This window comes from Stomoxys calcitrans, chromosome 3 (assembly GCF_963082655.1).
Source record: "Stomoxys calcitrans chromosome 3, idStoCalc2.1, whole genome shotgun sequence".
Taxonomy (NCBI): domain Eukaryota; kingdom Metazoa; phylum Arthropoda; class Insecta; order Diptera; family Muscidae; genus Stomoxys; species Stomoxys calcitrans.
In genome coordinates, this window is record NC_081554.1 from 102,054,624 (window position 1) to 102,075,296 (window position 20,673).

The window sequence follows — 20,673 nt, forward strand, 5'->3', positions numbered from 1 at the left end:
GGGAGATCGGTTTATATGTGAGCTATATCAGGTTATAGACCGATTCAAACCATACTTGGCACAGTTGTTGAAGTCATAACGTTACACTATGTGCAAAATTTCAGCCAAATGGGACAAAAATTGCGGCTTCCAGGGGCTCAAGAACTCAAATCGGGAGACCGGTTTATATGGGAGCTATATCCATATCTGAACCGATATGGCTCCTTTGCAATCCCCAATGACCTACATCAATATTAAGTATCTGTGCAAAATTTCAAGCGGCTAGCTTTACGCGTTCAACCGCTATCGTGATTTCGACAGACGGACTGATGGACATGGCTAGTTCGACTCAGAATGTCGAGACAATCAAGAATATATATACTTTATGGAGTCCTAGATTAATATTTCGAAGTGTTACAAACGGAATGACTAGGTTAGTATATCCCTATCCTATGGAGGTGGGTATAAATAGATATGGCCTCTATCGTTTGTACCGTAGGATAGAGGGTATATTCATTTAGTCATTCCGTTTGCAACACATCGAAATATCAATTTCCCACCCTACAAAGTATATATATTCCGGATCGTCGTAAAATTCTAAGACGATTTAACCATGTCCGTGTGTCTATCCGTCTGTTGTAATCACTCTACATCCTTCAAAAATTGAGATATTGAGCTGAAATTTGGCACAGATAAGTCTTTTTGATGCACGCTGGTTAAGTTCTTGAACGGGCCAAATCGGACCTATTTTCCGATAAAGGGTCTAATGCCCATAAAAACTTTATTTTTCGTACGATTTTGCTGAAATTTGAAACAGTGTGTAGCTTAAGGCCTCACGACAACTGACCCAAATATGGTTCAGGTCGGAGAATATTTAGATATAGCTACCATATAGACCGATCTCCCGATAAAGGGTATGAAGACCATAAAAGCCCGATTTCGCTGAAATTTGCAACAGTAGGTTATTTTAAGCCTCCCGACATCTAACCTAAATAGGGTTCAGATTGGATTATATTTATATATAGCTGTCATATAGACCGATCTCCCGATAAACGTTCTGAAGGTCATAAAAGCTTTATTTATTACCCGATTTCGCTGAAATTTAAAACAATGGGTTATTTTAAGCCTCCCGACATTTAACCTAAACAGGGTTCAGATTGGATTATATTTATATATAGCTGTCATATAGACCGATCTCCCGATAAAAAGTCTGATGGCCATAAAAGGTTTATTTTTTAAACAGTGAGTTATTTTAGCCTCCTGACACCCGACCTAAATATGGTTCAGATCGGACTATATTTAGATATAGCTGCCATATAGACCGATCTGCCTATAAGGGGTCTGAAGCCAATAAAAGCTTTATTTATTACCCGATTTCGTTGAAATTTGAAACAGTGAATAGGTTAAGACCTCCCAACCTAAATATGGTTCTGGTTGGACTATATTTAGATATAGCTGCCATATAGACCGATCAGCCGATAAGGGGATTAAAGCCCATAAAAGCTTTAGTTATTACCTGATTTCACTGAAATTTGAAACAGTGAGTAGGTTAGGACCTCCCAACACACGACCTCAATATGGTTTATAATTGGAAAAATCTGCCAAAAAGACCAATATTTTGTTCTACAAAATTGAATATATATTAGACCACCCAATGTCCGTGCCGAATTTGTGTGCTTAAGTTATCCAATTTTCACCGGATTGTGACGGAATGGGGTTTGCATATATATACCCGAGGTGGTCGGTATCCAAAGTTCGGTCCGGCCGAACTTAATGCCTTTTTACTTGTTTTAATTTCAGTTGTACTGGCGAAAACAACGGTGTATTACATCAATATAATTAAATAAAGCAAAGACAGCAATGACCACTTTTCATTAAAGGATTTCAATTGCATAATATCCCAGCTAACAATATGATCCGACTTTGTCTGCACATAGTTGGACGAAACATACGACAATTCTACCATATCCGGAAAGAAATCGGTTCAACAAGTCTGAGGGAATTTATTTTTTCTGTTCCGACATTTAAGAATGAAATGGTATCGATTTCTGTACGGCGTGTCAGAGGAATGTTTTGTTTGGTTAATTTTTATTTTTGCATAGCAACATTTCGTTACCACGTGTGTGTAAAGTATACACACACGTGGTAACGTGAGGCAAATTTTGTTTGCTTTTTTTTGGAATTGCCTGTGGTGCCGTTAACTGTTGCCTTGGAATTTTTGTTTTGTTTGATCAGTTGTTGGACCGATTCCGACAACATGACAATAACTTCTCTCGTTTTTAGTTACGATGCCGGTAAGTTATGGGATCCGATATCGAATGATTCATCCGATTGTCGGACCGAAATTAAAAAATTTTATTAGCTTGGATGTTACCAGTGGATATCAAACTAGATAGTAATATGGATGTATTCAAATAGTTTGTTCCGTGGACCGTTTTTGCAGAGATTTTGAGATTCAAATGGAAATGCAAATGTTGCTAAAAAAGGAACCCAGCGGGTAATGTATATAAATATATGTATTAATAATAAAAATCCCATGGCAGCCGGTTGTACGTTCCGGATTGATCCGATGCAGCCCTCCATCGCCATTGCTGTGCAAACATAGGCAGCAGTGGGTCACAAGCGTGGCCTTCGGCGTCCTCGACGTCTGACTATGTGAACCCTCCGACCTCTTCCGTTCATCACTCCAGCCCCAATATTGCCGGAAAGTGTATCATTATTGTAATTGAATTGCAACAGACTCCGAGGCAAGATCGACGAGATAGTAGATTTTATGAGTCGGAAGGACATATAGGTTGCAAAAAGGAACCCAGCAGGTAATGTATATAAATGTATGTATTAATAATAAAAATCTCATGGCAGCCGGTTGTACGTTCCGGATTGATCCTTCGCCATTGCTGTGCAAACATAGGCAGCAGTGGGTCACAAGCGTGGCCTTCGGCGTCCTCGACGTCTGACTATGTGACCCCTCCGACCTCTTCCGTTCATCACTCCAGCCCCAATATTGCCGGAAAGTGTATCATTATTGTAATTGAATTGCAACAGACTCCGAGACAAGATCGACGAGATAGTAGATTTTATGAGTCGGAAGGACATATAGGTTGCAGCGACCCAGGAGACAAATTTGACCAACACCTGCTGCCTGCACAGTTGCCACGGTTATAATGTGCTTCGTAAGTATCGCTTAAGGAGTGAAGGTGGGAGATTGGTCTTTGTGATATAACATTCCGTTAATAATAAAAATCCCATGGCAGCCGGTTGTACGTTCCGGATTGATCCGATGCAGCCCTCCATCGCCATTGCTGTGCAAACATAGGCAGCAGTGGGTCACAAGCGTGGCCTTCGGCGTCCTCGACGTCTGACTATGTGAACCCTCCGACCTCTTCCGTTCATCACTCCAGCCCCAATATTGCCGGAAAGTGTATCATTATTGTAATTGAATTGCAACAAACTCCGAGGCAAGATCGACGAGATAGTAGATTTTATGAGTCGGAAGGACATATAGGTTGCAGCGACCCAGGAGACAAATTTGACCAACACCTGCTGCCTGCACAGTTGCCACGGTTATAATGTGCTTCGTAAGTATCGCTTAAGGAGTGAAGGTGGGAGATTGGTCTTTGTGATATAACATTCCGTGCAGTATAGACCCATCACCTTTGGCACTAGTGGCCCCTTCATGGAATGTATGGGGAAAGCAGTCAAGTCCGGTACTGCCGAGATAGAGCTATACAACGTGTATATACCGCCGGTTGAAAGTTGTATCTCAATTAATGATCAAGTTTGCAGGCCCGACAGTAGTGGCCTACGTTGAAGTGGCAACGCTATACCTGCATAGATCTGTGTGAAAGAGCAGGTGATCATTTTTATTATTTTCTTTGCCTTTTTTTCTTTTTCTTTTTGTTTTGTTTTCATTTAAGACTATAGATAATAAATACCCTTACAGACTAATAACAATATGTTTACAAATGTATTAATCCAATAATTTAAAAATATTATAATTTTTCTTTTTAAATTTTCTGGATTCTCAGATAGAAATATTATATCTTTCAGTTGATTAAATTGATAACATAGGCGCCGAAAAGGATCATTATTGGCATAGTTGGTTCTATAATAAGAAATTTTCGAAAAATCAAAATATTTGATAGGTCTGAAAATATTTGATAGGTTAAGGAAAATTCGACTCAAAAGAAAGCAAGAATCGATTTGACCATGAATAAATTTAGTAAAAAATGTATTGTTTAACATGGTTCTACTTTTTAATGTAGAAAGCTTTATAAGATTTAATCGGTACTCATACGAAGGTAATGAACTTCTGCTCCACCCATTTCGATGGAGACAGAATAATAGAAATTGTTTTTGAACCGATTACTTCTGACTAGCGACATATATATAAGTTTTTCGTCACAGAGAAATCATTAAGTTCTTTACTCCAGCGTTTCATGGAGCTAAGAGCACCACGTGCTTTGTATACAGCCATTGAGATGTGTCGACGGAAGCTTAAGCGTTGGTCTAGAAGGAAGCCAAGGTCTTTAAAGCTACAGACTACTTCAAGTTGATTGGAACACAAAAAGTAACTAGTTTTAAGAGAGGCTATTCTTGAAAATGATATGTGTTTGCATTTGGAAATATTAAGTTCCATAAAGTTCTGGTTGCACCATTCGTAAAGAGTATCAAGGTCATACTGAAGATAACACTGTTCATCAGAGTCTCTCGTCGATCTGAAGATCTTAACATCATCTGCATACATCAAAATATTCGAGTGCTTTAAAGTAAAAGGGAGGTCGTTTATGAACAAACAAAACAGCACAGGGCTAAGATGACTAACCTGGGGAACACCTGAAGAGACAACAATTGATTTAAAAACTGCAGTACCAAATTTAACTACGTCCAGTCAGATATGATCTGATCCACTTTAGTAAAGAGGGACTAAAACCAATAAAGTTTATTTTTCTTAAGAGAAGGTTGTGGTTGACTTTATCAAATGCTTTACTAAAATCGGTATAGGTAGTATCTGTTTGGTAGCGTTCCCTTAAGCCATCGTTGACCAAACAAGTAAATTCCAAAATATTTGTTATCGTCGATTTCGATTTCTGGAACCCATGTTGGTAGGGAGACAATATAGAAGAGACTTGATGTGAAATAGTGTCGGTCAAAATTTTCTCTAATAGCTTTGGAATAGCATGCAAAATTGAAATGAACCTGTAATTAGAAACCTCATTGCGATTTCTGGCTTTAAATGTAAGATTGCTTTCACAATTCCGGCAGATACCCATGCTTTAATGAACTGTTGAAAAGTTTACAAAGGGGATATGAAAGTTCGAGAGCGCAATGCTTTAAAATGCTCGATTAAATTCCATCTGAACCAGGATTAAAAGTTATCTTCAGTGACCTTAAATTTGCAAGTAGTACGTTTTCGCCAATCCCAGACACGTCTGTTGATTGTGTTGGATATGTTCTACATAAATCATTATAATTATCTGAGTAAGTAGTGCTAAAAAAGTTAGCTTTATATCTAAGAAAGTTCGGTAAATTATTACAATGGCGCTTTGAATTCACAAATTTGTAAAAAGATTTAGAATTTTTTTTTTTTTTTCTTTTTTTTTCAATATCTCTATTTTGTATTTATTTTTTATTTTATTTTTATTATGATAAAACCCATACAAAAGACAGTGTCTTATATAAAGCATGGGTTAGTAAATTGATAAATACAATGAGTTCAACAAGTTTTCATTTAAATAGAACAATAATTGGTATAAAATATTTAACAATTTAAGCAAAGTTACTGATACAATATTTAAGTTAAAAAAAGGTTTAAACAAAACAAAAAAAAGAAGAAAAAGAAACTTTAAAGAAAATTTAACAATTTAATCAAAGTTACTAATAAAATAAATTAAAAAATAGTTATAAAAAAAACAAAACAAATAATTAATTAAAATGATTATAAATCAAAGATTTGAACTGTCGTTCATTACTTATAATTTGAATACTATTGGGAAGATTATTCCAGAGACGTATAGCATTAACAAAGAACTGTTGTTCAGATACACGATATTGATGACGTATTTGTATTACTTGTTTACCTCTTGTAGAGTTAGCAAAACGCAAAACAGAAGCCAGATATGACGGTTCATTGGTATAAATTATCTTGTGGATCATTTGCAACAAGCGTATCTTAAGGAACGAGTTAAAAGAGACACCATATACTTGTCTGGCAAAGTCAGATACCCGGTCTCTTCTACGCAAACCAAAAATGTATCTAACGACATCGTTAAAGGCCACGTGCAATTTATTCCTATGAGTTACATCACAACCGTAAAAAACCTCGCAAGAGTATAATAGTTTCGGCAGAAAAAATGTCCTAGCCAAAAGCATTCTTACTGACAAAGGGGTATACTGTCGACTCATATATAAGTTTCGTAAAACGCCGTAGGTCCTGCCCACTGTCATACTGACATGATTCTTCCATGAAAGTCTATCATCAAACTCCAAACCAAGGTTTCTTGCAGATGAAACAATCTTTTCAATTGGGGCTCCAGCAATTGCCACATCAAGATTGGACGGCATTGTCACCCGATTCCTACCAATTACAAGGCACTTTGACTTTATTGGATTTAAAAGTAGTCCGTTGGCGTTTGCCCATGTGTTTATCCTATCCAAGTCATTATTTAGTCGAAGTACGCCATCGATCAACCTCCCCGGCGAGGAGCTCATATACAGCTATACGTCGTCGGCATGCATATGAATACCACAGTTGCGCAACTGTCCAGGAAGGTCATTGCTATATAAGGAAAAAAGGAGTGGGCCCAATACAGACCCCTGTGGAACACCTCTTGAGACTGGAAGATAACTAGAACAGCGGCTATCAACACATACCGATTGGCTTCTATTCGTAAGATAGGAATATATAAGATCCGTTGTTCTTTCAGAAAATTTAAATAAATGTTTCAGTTTAAGGCAAAGTATATTGGGATCAACGGAATCAAAAGCAATTTCAATTGATTTCTAATTTTATTCAAATAACTACCATATGACAATTTGTTTTCTTTATTGTATTCACATCTTGCTAAAGAATGCTTCGCAAAATCAGACCTCGACCCTGAGCGTTTAAATCTTTTATATAATTTATTCTTCTTGTTCTTCAGCCTATAAAGATTGGTTGTATTCCATGGAGGACCAGGCGCGTTTTAGAGACAGATTGAGAAATAAAGTCAAGAAGCACATTATAAAAAGTTGAAATCATTTCATCAATATTTTTAGATCTTAAAATTTAATTTTAATGAACAGATGAGAGTAGTGAGTTCAGTTTGATGTAATCAATTTTGGCAAAACAGTACACTTTTTCAATTGCCACATCTCTTTTAACATTATGAGTGGGATCGGATATCAGCAATTTGAGTCTATCCTGTCTATCTATCCTCAGGACTTACAACCGGATCATTAGAACTTTAACATAACTCAGATGGTTGATTAACGAAAACAAGATCGAGCAATTTAGAAAATGAACTGTTAATGTAATTAAATTGGGAAAGACCAAAATTTAACAATATGCCGATGCATTCATTAGAAATACCATTTCGTATAACGGGTGTTAAATCATTTGACTCGGACGAATGAATCCAGTTAATTTGAGGAAGATTAACTTTGTTAACGGTCCAAACTTGTGATTATTTAAAACAATAAAAGTTTAATTTGCTTGGAGTGAATGAAATTTGCTGGAAAAATTGCGAATTTTCATACAGACTTTTATATTCCTTTTTCGAAGTGGATTTCCATTGCATAACATTGCATTGCTGGCGTAAAACAAAAACAAACTATTGCAGAATTTATCTCTTACAGTGCCTTTTTTGGCTTCCATTTCAATTTGTAGAAAATGAGTCACTAAATACCGAGTATTGAATGGTGACAAGCTCAGGGCGAAGTTGTTTCTTCTTCTTCTTGATGGAACTGAAGTTGTCCGTGATTTCAACCAGTGTTCTTCACTTCTTGAGGATGATACTTCTGGGCTGGTCTAAATTTGTTGTACTTTTAATTTTTTTTGTATACATGTACAACATTTTCAAACATTCTCTGGATAGTAACTACGTATCTGATCTCATAATATTAATGATTGGCTGTGTCATTTGAATAATTGATGGAGTTTTAAATGTTTTTATACCCTCCACCATAGGATGCGGGTTATACTAATTTCGACATTCCGTTTGTAACACCTCGAAATATGCGTCTAAGACCCCATAAAGTATATATATTCTTGATTGTCATTTTAAGTCGATCTAGCCATGTCCGTCCGTCTGTTGAAAGCACGCTAACTTTCGAAGGAGTAAGGCTAGGCGCTTGAAATTTTGCACAAATACTTCTTATTAATGTATATCGGTTGGGATTGTAAATGGGCCATAACGGTCCATGTTTTGACTGCCATATATACTGATTTTGGGTCTTGACTTCTTGAGCTTCTAGAGGGCGCCATTCTTATCCATCTTATTTGGCCGAAATTTTGCATGAAGTGTTTTATTTTGACTTTCAACAACTATGTCAAGTATGCTCTAAATCAGTCCATATCCTGATATAGCCGACATGTAAACCGATCTTGGGTCTTGACTTCTTGAGCTTCTGGAGGGCGCAATTCCTAACGGATTTGGTCGACATTTTGCATGAAGTGGTTTATTTTGACTTTTAACAAATATGTCAAGTATGGTCTAAATCTGTCCATATCCTGTTATAGCCGCCATATAAACCCATCTCCCGATTAGACTTCTTGAGCTTCTAGAGGGCGCAATTCTTATCCAATATGGTTGAAATTTTGCATATGTCGTTTTTTACCTCAGACCCGAGGCCCCCCAAAATAATTTCGGATTTTGTGTCTGAAGTAAAATTTAAACCAATTTTATTCTTAACAAAAAATTTCTGTAACATTTTTTAAAATAATAAAATTTTATTTTTGTTTGTTTCTCTTTCGAGACGAGCTCAATGAGCGGGGATTACGAATGGAAAAGGAATGCCACAGATAGCAACACACACCAACCACTATGGGAGGCGTTTCGTCTTTGGTTAGAAGACTCTTCAACCATATTAGGTGTGATGGCTTTAAGGGCCGTGCGTATGTTGTATTTGAATCGTATTTATTGCGAAAACGCATCTATGTTACAATTAACACATTCGAGTTTTTTTTAAGCCAAAATTTCAATGGCAGTTAGCATTTTGTGACACTACATTTTGCATAAACGTTTTTAAAGTCTTTTTAATCTGCTTATCTGTTCCAAACAAAATAGCCTCAACATTTTTTCTATAGTCAAATTTCAATAAATATTTTTGAAGACAAAATTCTAACCCATTACGCCTGACCCTCGATTCCGTTGTCCGATTTTGATGAAATTTTATATATACATTAAATAGGGATTGATAGGATAAATATTTTTTAAATATCTTTAATTTTAAAAATTTTTGAAAAAAAAAATATTTTTATATCCTAAGCCCCTACAACAAAAAAATTATTTTCTTAATATTTTATGAGCATTTAGCGAAGAAAGCAGGTTTTAATGATTTTGGCATAAAATCGCACCTGCAGTCAAAAGAAGTGGAATTATTGTCATAAATTTATTTTTTACTATAGAAACCACCAAATGCATTAATACATTAAAACGGATTCCAGAAATCTCACTCCTAAGAATTTTGAGAAATTTTTCATTCGAGTATTAGGGATATAAAAAATTGCCGACTTTCGACAAGCCAATTTTCCTTCAAAATATGACGGGAAAAATTGTTATAACTCAACTCACTCAGTCGCCCACTCTACGTTAATCCAAATTTCATTAGATTACCTCCTTCCTAGCTCAAGCTTGAATTTTTCTAGACAGCTTTTGTAGACAAGTTTCTTTTAGCAAAAATCTTCATGTAATTTTCTTTGCCAATTTTTTTTATAAAAATTGTTCCAAAAAGCGTAAATTTAACAAAAATTTTTCTAAGACAAAATTCTGTATGAATTTTCTGTTAGTTCTCGTTTTATTATTTTTATTGAAATTTTTTCTGTAGAAAAAATAAAAAATTTTAGAGACTCGGAAACACAATTTTAAAACCTCGAAATGCTTACCCAGATTAATTTCCATTTTAAAATAAAACCATTTCGTTTTTTTCTTGGAATTCCATAATTCACAATACTGTATTTAAGGCAATATCAATTGCCTCATAGTGATTAAGGGACGAACATTCTAGTAGAAAATAGTTAGTTCTGTTGGCGTTGACCGTAGATTTGAGCACAGTGAAAAATTATTTCAAACATTTTAAGATTTACTTTGAATTTTTAACTTTCTTCCAAAAAATTTTGCGAATAATGTTTTTTTTTACGTGTTATGTACGAAAATCTTTAATGAAATTCGACGAGTCAAATTGCATGTGGGTATTAAGTAACTGTTTCACAGTGAAATACCCATGTGTTTTTACGATTACTGTTTTGAGAAACTACAAAAATATCACTGATAACATAACACTTTTATTAAAATTCTATCATAAATAATAGGAATGCCCTTGTTAAGGCCGCCGAAGCGCAGAGGTTAGCATGTCCGCCCATGACGCTGAACGCCTGGGTTCAAATCCTGGCAGGAACATCAGAAAATTTTTCAGTGGTGGTTATCCCCTCCTAATGCTGGCAACATTTGTTAGGTACTTTGCCATGTTAAAACGTCTCCCCAAAGAAGTCATTCTGCGGCACGCCGTTCGGACTCGGCTATAAAAGGAGCTCTCTTATCATTGAGCTTAAATTTGAATCAGTCAGCACTCATTGATTTGTGAGAAGTTTGCCCCAGTACCTTAATGGATTGTTCGTGTTCAAGAATATTACATTTGCCCTTATGAATGAAATCATGAAGTAGTCGTAAAAACTATTAATTTTCACTGGGAAACACTTAATACCCACCTTAAGTGAGGAAAAGTGTTAAAATAATAATATTAGACAGCTGACTTTACGTTAGCCGCTAGCTCATTTGACATCAATTAGTTGGCAAAGAAAGAAAAAAGTTCACAACTGCAATAATGTAGCAATCACTTTGTGTTTCTGATTTTTAATTCTATCACCTTTTCTTATTTTATCTCCAATAAAGTAGGAACACTTTAGGACTTATAAAGACATGATGGAAATTTCAAGCATATACGACAAAAGTTGGATTTAATTTTTTCCATCAAAAGCGGATTTTTTGATCGATTTTAGTTAAGTTTGAAGAAGAAATAAGGGACATCATTTAATCAGAGTGTAAATGATTCTTCGTAAAAATTGGTCTAAATTAATTTTTTTAAATATTTAACAATTATTATTGCTTAATGCTTTCGCCTCGTTTGCATACAATTTTATGAAAAAAAGTAATTTAAAATCAATAGACCGACACAACAAAGAACCTATTCAAATCATGAAACTAGTTTGAGAGCAAAAATGAGCGCAAAAAAGGAAAATTTCATCAAAATACTGAAGCTGATTCGTTGAAACTTTCACTACAGAACTAAAATATTTCCAAAGACAACCACACTTTGAAGGCTTTGAAAGATTAGGACCGGCCTCAAAAATGGTGTGTTGGCAATCAGTACAGAATTCAGCTCTCACTTTATGACCAAATGCTACCGCCGATGGGTTAGTTCCTGCATCCAAATGCAACCACTATTGAAAAAAAAAACAGTAAGGAAAGGCAAAAGTCGGGCGGAGCCGACTATATATAATACCCTACACCTACCCTACAATTATAAATTCGGGCAATACATAAATATATATGTTTATGAGAGCTATATCGAAACCTGAACCGACTATTAAACATATCGTTTGAAAATTGTTGTTACTACGGCCATATAAGGGCAAATCTGGCGAAAAATATGTATGGGCGCTACATGCAAATCTGAACCAATTTTGTTGAAATCTCGCACATATGTTAAAATCAGTAGCAAAACAGTCCGCGCCAAATTTTGTGCAGATCGGTTGAAAATTGTCCTTACTACTGAACCGATTTTTATCAAAATCAATAGCGTTCGTTCTTGGGCAAAAAAAAGTGATATGTGCAAAATTTCGTGATGATTGGACAACAAATACGACCTGCACTTTGATAACAAGAATACATGGACTCAGAGACGGATAGACGGACATGGCTAAATCGAATCAGAAAGTGATTCTCTGAGTCGATCGGTATACTCATCAATGGGTCTAGCACTTCTCCTTCTTAGCGTTGCAAACAAATGCACAAATCTATAATACCCTGTACCACAGTGGTGGTTTAGGGTATAAAAAGGTATCTTTGCCAATTTAACGGTAACAAAAGAATAAAATCCTGTCTACGTCCCTGATGGGAGCTATATCTAAATCTGAACCGATATGGCCCTTCATCAATATTAGGTTAGGTTAGGTTGAAAAGAGGGTGCAGATATTAATCCGCCCCATGCCTCTATGGAAATACACCTAAGCCAGTAATCGGCTTGTTGTGCGTCCTAAAAACAATAAAGTAACCTCTAAAAAAATTTTAAGTTAGGAATCCCTACTTACAAAATCCTTAATTGTTTTCAATGCCACTCCCCTAAGTTGGTTCATGTCTGATATTGTGTCTCCACCTATGTACCGGAAATGCTCCAACATCTCATCACCTTCCCCGCATACCCTACACATGATATCACTTGCCGCACCGATTTTACATAAGTGAGCTCGTAGTCCTATGTGTCCCGTTATGATACCAATAGCTATGCTGACCTCCTTCTTGCTTCCTTTCAGCAATAGCCTCGTCTTCTCACGACCTGGATCCCCCCATAGGATTTTCGCCGTCCTACCGATCGTTTCGCTGTTCCACAATGTTGCATGTCCATTCGTCGCCCACTCCCTGAACTCGGACTGCGTCGACCCGAAAGGCTTCGGGTTAACCAAGTCTATTGAAGGCGGTCCTCTGGCCTTTACCGCCAAATCGTCTGCCCTTTCATTTCCCCTTACTCCGTTATGGCCCGGCACCCAAACGATGCGGATTTTCCCATCCTCAGAGAAGGCGTTAATCTCCTTCTTACACTGCAAGACTGTTCGTGACCTTACCGTCCTGGTTGTTATTGCCCTTATGGCAATTTTACTGTCGGTAAAGATGTTCACACTCGACGTCCTCGCGCTAGCACCGCACCACTTCACGCTTTCCGTGATCGCCGGATCTCCGCCTGCAGGACCGTATTATGGTCAGGCAGTCTAAAACAGATGTCAGTCCCTGGGTTTTCAATGTAAACCCCCAGGCCCAATCTGTCCTCTAGCTTTGATCCATCCGTGTAACATGATCTTCCAGATGGCAATACTAGGGTTCCGTCAATCCAAGACTGTGCCGATGGCAGCAGTGCGTCGCACTCGAATTCAAGGTTCTTCTCAGGTATCCGATCGGAAACCTCTCCACTTCCTTCCAGGTTTCCTATCGTCGTCTCGATTATAGCGCGATGGTATGAGCTGCTTCCATCCTCAATCCATTCTTCCATCGCCTTAAGTCTCATAGCCGTAGTGGCTGCCTCACACTTAATCTGTATGTCAATGGGTCGGATATCTAGAACAGTCTCCAGTGCCCTAGTGGGCGTGGTCCTCATCGCTCCGCCTATGCCAAGACAACATGTTCTCTGAACCAGTTGTATGGTCCTTATGTTGCACTTATTCTCCATAGCAGTCCACCAAACTACTGAGGCGTAAGTAAGAATTGGTCTAATCACGCTCCTGTGGAGCCAGTGGACTATCCTAGGATTCCGGCCCCATTTCAACGAATGCCTTATTTGCCAATCACTTACCGTGATACAAAAAATACAGAATTTCTATATCAAAAACAATTAAAATTAAATTGAAACGATTTTTATAAGTCAACACCATGTTTAATAGGCCAAATTTAAGTCTTTATTTTTTCTGTGTATATATAAAACAAAGCTTTTTTAAGTGGCCGGAGTCGACTCCAAAGGAGAAGTTGGAGTCGGAGTCTAGCAATTTTCCCGGAGTCGGAATCGAGTGAAATTGCTCGACTCCGCAGCCCTGATTAAAACTATGCAATGGACTCTTATGCCTACCAAAAGCGCCTACAAGTAGATATATTGGGTTGCCCAAAAAGTAATTGCGGATTTTTCATATCGTAGGCGTTGACAAATTTTTTCACAGCTTGTGACTCTGTAATTGCATTCTTTCTTCTGTCAGTTATCAGCTGTTACTTTTAGCTTGCTTTAGAAAAAAAGTGTAAAAAAAAGTATATTTGATTAAAGTTCATTCTAAGTTTTATTAAAAATGCATTTACTTTCTTTTTAAAAATCCGCAATTACTTTTTGGCAACCAGAACCGATTTGGCTGTGGAAGTTTTGAATGGTCGGTCCATATGTAAGTTTAAAAGGATTTTTGGAGGAAGTCGGTTTGCCCAAATCGGTAAACATGTCCTGCTGGTTTGCCCTAATTTCACTAGACTGAGTTAATTTTTGGTCAATCATTTCTAAGGTACAAATTTTATTTTGATGCCTGACCTAGCCCACCTCCTTAAGTATTTGAATTTGTAATGACTTATTTGATGAGTTTTTTTAGAAGAGATTATTTAAAATGCTTAAAAGAGAGTTCTCATTGCGAATAAATGGACTAAAAATAATACAATAGCAACCGACTAAATTCAGGTGCGGTCAACGCACACTTAAGGCGGGGATACGCCTGTCCGATTTCTTCGCTCTAATGCCATCTTCTTAATATCCATTAAATTGTTCGCGCCCCTGAACAATTGATCAGTGGATGGATGGCACGAGCCGAAGACGTTTAATCGATGAGATAAAAATAACAGAGAAGAATAAAACAAAAAATTACACACTACCGACTGCAGCATGAATAGATCTCTTCAAAAATTCTTCATTTACATCATTGCGGTCGATTGCATAAAAATACCCATTTCCGATTTTGTATCCCATTGTAAGCGGTTTATACACGCGTGAAATCCATAAAAAAAACGAAAATGAATGCAAGAGGCGATTATAAGAAGAAGCTCATGGAATACCGAAGGTCTGTGCGAGAATCAAAGTGTGTGGCCTTCAAAGATATAACTCCACAAACAGATGATATCCAGACGATCGTCGATGTATCCTTGGACAAGAGTCAAACTCCAGCAGGCCGGACCACAACATGTATTTTACCCACGAAGGAAACTGTACAAAAAGCCCTATCGCCATCACCACAGCCGAGCAAACATAATGAAATACCCCTAGAAAACAGTATCTTCCCAGAGCCCATTGGTAAATACACAAATTGGCGGAGCGAACACACCACACTAGCCTCCCAACCGTGGTGCTGTGTTGGAGACTTGATGGCGTTTTGTGATAAATACGAATTCAAAGCCGTCAGTTCATCTGATAGCTGGACGCATGGCAATATTGTGAACGAGGTACGTGCTCTATTAAGCGGGAAGGCTCCATTTGACATACGCAAACGTTTCCCTTCTAATATGCGGAGTCCTGAAAATTTAATGGTCTGCGTCGGCCGGTGTCCCAGCGTAGAATATCATTTAGGAAGAATATTGGCAGCGTTCCGCAAACCATTGACCACGTTGTCGCCCGACAAACAACGTATTGCTAGACAAAACTTCCATCTAGCCGTCAGAGAACTACGCCTTGATATATCGGCCCGCGTCACTGACATTCGTTTGTATGATCAAAAAGTATTCGAAAGAGATTTTCATTTAACTTGGGAAGATAACGCACAATAATAACGTCATGGAAATATAATTAGATCTCCGCTACCAAAGGGAAAATTATGAAACGTGAATTATCGCCCCTTCTAATATCATGTTTCCAATAAAGCTTTCTGAATACCACTTAATTTCTATGAAAACTCTGTAATTTTTTTAGACATGATAGGTAAAATTCATGAAAAATTGTTAAACATCCGCACACCAAAAAAAAAAAAAAAAAATGTCGATTTGGTATGGTCAGCCATGTAAAGTTATTGATTAAAAGTGATGCATGACCTTGATGTTAACCCTAAGGTCGGCGAATTTGTTCAACTTTCCACGTGTAATGCAATCGCTCTTCAAGTAAATGCAAATGCAAATTTAGCCCATGAACATTCCACTAAGGAACAGGGGCAAACTTCTCACATATCAATGAGTGCAGTCCGATTCAAGTATAAAACCAATGATTAAGAGGCCTTCTTTTTATAGCCGAGTCCGAACGGCGACACCTTTTTGGAAGTTTTACATGGCATAGTACCTTACAAATGTTGCCAACATTAGGAGGGAAAAACCACCGCAGAACAATTTTTCTGATGGTCTCGCCAGGAATCGAACCCAGGCGTTCAGCGTCATAGGCGACAAGTTGAGAATGAAAAACATATGGAACTAGCTGGCCGATGTGCTTCGCTACAACCTTAAGGGGCTATTTAAAAATTAGTACTTCTACAATCGGATATTGTCTGGCTGCAAAAACCCCCTTTTTTAAGGTTGGGCAGAAATTGTGTTTTTGCTTTGTAATAGCATAAGACTCTTGGAGGTTGATAGAAACATATCTTATGCAAAGATCCCTGGAACTCCCGTCTCGGGCACTGCATGCATATAGTAAGGGCAAGTCCACCGGAACAGCCCTTCACGACCTAGTCGCCTACATAGAAGGTTCTCTCGCTGTCAAGGAATACCCAATGGTAGCATTTCTTGCCTTTGAAGGTGCTTTCAATAGTGTAGAACCGACGTCAGTAATGAAGGAGCAGGAGTTTCTATGCATCAAGTTTAATAATAACTTACTTACTAAAAGATGCATTACGGCTTGCCTGGGATCTGTAGATCAAAAGAGGCGTCAGCAAAGGAACACCTCAAGGAGATGTAACGTCTCCATTAACAATATATTATTGTCGCTGACGTGGCAATTGCGGTTAGGGGATATTTGTATACTTCTGGAACCTCTAGTTTTCTAGGCCTTGCAGACAAAGTTTTCTAGGCTTTCCAGACAAAAACCAGATAGGGGAGTGGTCTGGAGTACAGTTAGGGATTTTGTAAGCACGGAATTCCTGTTCTTTTTCGAGGTCACTTTTTATTATTTAGAGCACACAACAAGCCGATTACTGGCTTTGATGTATGTCCATAGAGACATTGGACGGATTAATATCCTCACCCTCTATTCAACCTAACCTAAGCCCGTGAAAGATAGAAGTAGTTTGTTTGTTTTTATTTGATTTTCCGTACACAAGTCCATGAATAACTGGTATTCCAGTGCACGAATTTTGGTTCAAAATACAATGTTTGAAATTTATATATAAGGTAAGTTACATAATAAAAAAGTACTTAAAAATAATTAGTGGCAAGAATTTAATAGACAAGTATCAAAGAAAATATGATTAAAAAAAATTCAGATCAATTTAAAATTTTAGTTGAACTTTTCTTGTTTGTTGCTCTTTCGAGACGAGCTCAATGATCGGAGATGCAAATGGAAAAGGGAAACCAAAGATAGCAACACACACCAACCACTATGGGACGCGTTTCGTCATTGGTTAGAAGACTTTTCAACCATATTAGGTGTGATGGCTTCAAGGGCCGCACGTTGGTATGTTGTATTTAAATCGTATTAATAGCGAAAACGCATCTATGATACAATTACCACATTAACAAGGAATACACAATGGTAGCATTTCTTGCCTTTGAAGGTGCTTTCAATAATGTACAATAGAACCGACGTCAGTAATGAAGGAGCAGGAGTTTCAATGCATCGAATACTACCGACAGCCCCGTTAGCTGTATTAGCTGTACTTTTCCCAATCCATGTATTTTTGTGTAATGACAGACATTCTTTCTGTGACAAATTACACTTCTTCCGTACTACACATGATTTTGTGCATCTGTTGGAAGTTGTATTGATGGCTTAGAACGCTAAGACAATGGCAATGGCTCTCGCCGCTGCTCCGTGTGCCCAGGTTCGAATACCGGCCGGGCTCTGCCGAATTTTTCATTTTTCAAGTTTTTTGCCTGTTAGGGCGAAGATCATTAAATTTTACAATTCTTGTTTGTGTCTCTTTCGAGACGAGCTGAATGATCCGAGATAAACCTGGGAACACGGAACAGCGGCGGGAGTCATTGCCGTTGTCTCGTTCGAAGCCATCAATACAACTTCCAACAGATGCACAAAATCATGTATAGTACGGAAGAAGTATAATTTGTCACAGAAAGAATGTCTGTCATTACACATAAATACATGGATTGGGAAAAGTACAGCTATAAGCAGGATTGTCGAGCGTTGTTAATGTGGTAATAGTATCATAGATGCGTTTTCGCTATTAATACGATTCAACTACAACATACCAACGCACGGCCTTTGAAGCCATCACACCTAATATAGTTGAAAAGTCTTCTAACTAAAGACGAAACGCGTCCCAAAGTGGTTGGTGTGTGTTGCTATCTTTGGCTTTCCTTTTCCATTTGCATCTCCCATCATTGAGCACGTCTCGAAAGAGAAATAAACAAGAATTGTAAAATTTAATGATCTTCGCCCTAACAGGCAAAAAACTTAAAAAAATTTTTAGTTGAACTTTGAAAAAATTTCAAATATAAATTAGAATAAGAAACAAGTAAAAGCGTGCTAAGTTCGGCCGGGCCGAATCTTATATACCCTCCACCATGGATCGCATATGTCGAGTTCTTTTCCCGGCATCTCTTCTTAGGCAAAAAAAGGATATAAGAAAAGATTTGCTCTGCTATTAGAGCGATATCAAGATATGGTCCGGTTTGGACCACAATTAAATTATATGTTGGAGACCTGTGTAAAATGTCAGCCAATTCGAATAAGAATTGCGCCCTTTGTGGGCTCAAGAAGTAAAATAGAGAGATCGATTTATATGGGAGCTATATCAGGCTATAAACCGATTCAGTCATCCGTCGTACAAAATTTCAGGCAAATCGGATAATAATTGCGACCTCTAGAGGCTCAAGAAGTCAAGATCCCAGATCGGTTTATATGGCAGCTATATCAGGTTATGAACCGATTTGAACCATTCTTGGCACACTTGTTGGATATCATAACAAAATATGTCGTGCAAAATTTCATTCCAATCGGATAAGAATTGCGCACTCTAGAGGCTCAAGAAGTCAAGACCCAAGATCGGTTTATATGGCAGCTATATCAGGTTATGGACCGATTTGAACCATACTTAGCACAGTTATTGGATATCATAACGAAACACGTCGTGCAAAATTTCATTCCAATCGGATAAGAATTGCGCACTCTAGAGGCTCAAGAAGTCAAGACCCAAGATCGGTTTATATGGCAGCTATATCAGGTTATGGACCGATTTGAACCATACTTGGCACAGTTGTTGGATGTCATAACAAAACACGTCGTGCAAAATTTCATCCCAATCGGATAAGAATTGCGCACTCTAGGGGCTCAAGAAGTCAAGACCCAAGATCGGTTTATATGGCAGCTATATCGAAACATGGACCGATATGGCCCATTTACAATACCAACCGACCTACACTAATAAAAAGTATTTGTGCAAAATTTCAAGCGCCTAGCTTTACTCCTTCGGAAGTTAGCGTGCTTTCGACAGACAGACGGACGGACGGACAGACGGACGGACATGGCTAGATCGACATAAAATTTCACGACGATCAAGAATATATATACTTTATGGGGTCTCAGACGAATATTTCGAGTAGTTACAAACAGAATGACGAAATTAGTATACCCCCCATCTTATGGTGGAGGGTATAAAAAGAAACAAAGAAAAAATAATAATATAAAAGCAAAGGGGGAAAAGCCTATAAGAATTTAAAAACAGTTGATTGAGCAGATAAATCGGAATATTGAATAATAAATTAATAAATTGTTTAATAAACATTGATATAAAAGAAAAAAAATTAAATTTAATAAATTTTCATGTATTTATTAAAACACAAAACTCTTATATTAAAACGTATATCTCATATCTAAATCATTTCCTTACATTCATAGAAAAATGAGACAACGTTTTTCCTAAAGTTTACCGCATTTGTAATAGTTTGAGTGTTAAAAAGAAGTGTGTTCCAAAGACGGAGTGAGTTAATAAGGAATTTCCACTCGGATATTAAACATTTATGGCGTAACTCGAAACTAACTTATCTTGCGCAGGAAGTGAGAACTCTTAATTTAAGAAACTGTTGAAAACTCATTTCGTACAACTGTTTCGAAAAACCTGAAATGCTGTTATACTTTCGTAAACCATAGACATCTCGCGTTAAACGTTCTATCCAATCTCAGCAAACTCTGTGCATCACATTTAGCAAACAATTCACATCCCTATGTGATGCTTAGAATTAGACACGACTTCGCCGATATAACCCTTATCTTGAAGGGTGTACAATGTTGTGATCGCCAGAGCGTTCGAAGCATCGAGTAAACACGACCACATGACAATATAATATGATCCCACCATGTCAAATAGCTGTTGAAAACCATTCCAAGATTCTTCGCTCAATCAACTTTCTCAATTCTCTGATTATCCACCATAATATCAGCTTTAAACTCAACTATAATTCCGTGAGGTTCGTCCTCGAATAATAACACATTATGACTTCTTCCGATTAATAGTAAGACCGTTGCCAGAAGCCCATAATGAAGTCCTAGTCAGGTCCTCGTTCAAAGCAGCCACACCGTCATCAATTTCCGACAATGTAGTCCCAGTATATGCTAGGACATCATCGACATACACCCGAATACGACAATTCCTCAACTGCGATGGGAGATCGTTGA

The 20,673-nt window shown here is 37.5% G+C and overlaps 1 protein-coding gene across 1 annotated transcript; it reads left to right on the forward strand.

Annotated features, from left to right (window-relative positions):
* Positions 1-14,646: 14,646 nt before the first annotated feature.
* LOC106085853 (uncharacterized) lies at positions 14,647-15,784 on the forward strand. The gene has a single exon (XM_013250299.2). It carries the CDS (start codon positions 14,925-14,927, stop codon positions 15,669-15,671), a length of 747 nt encoding a protein of 248 aa, XP_013105753.1. The 5' UTR covers positions 14,647-14,924; the 3' UTR covers positions 15,672-15,784.
* Positions 15,785-20,673: the final 4,889 nt, after the last annotated feature.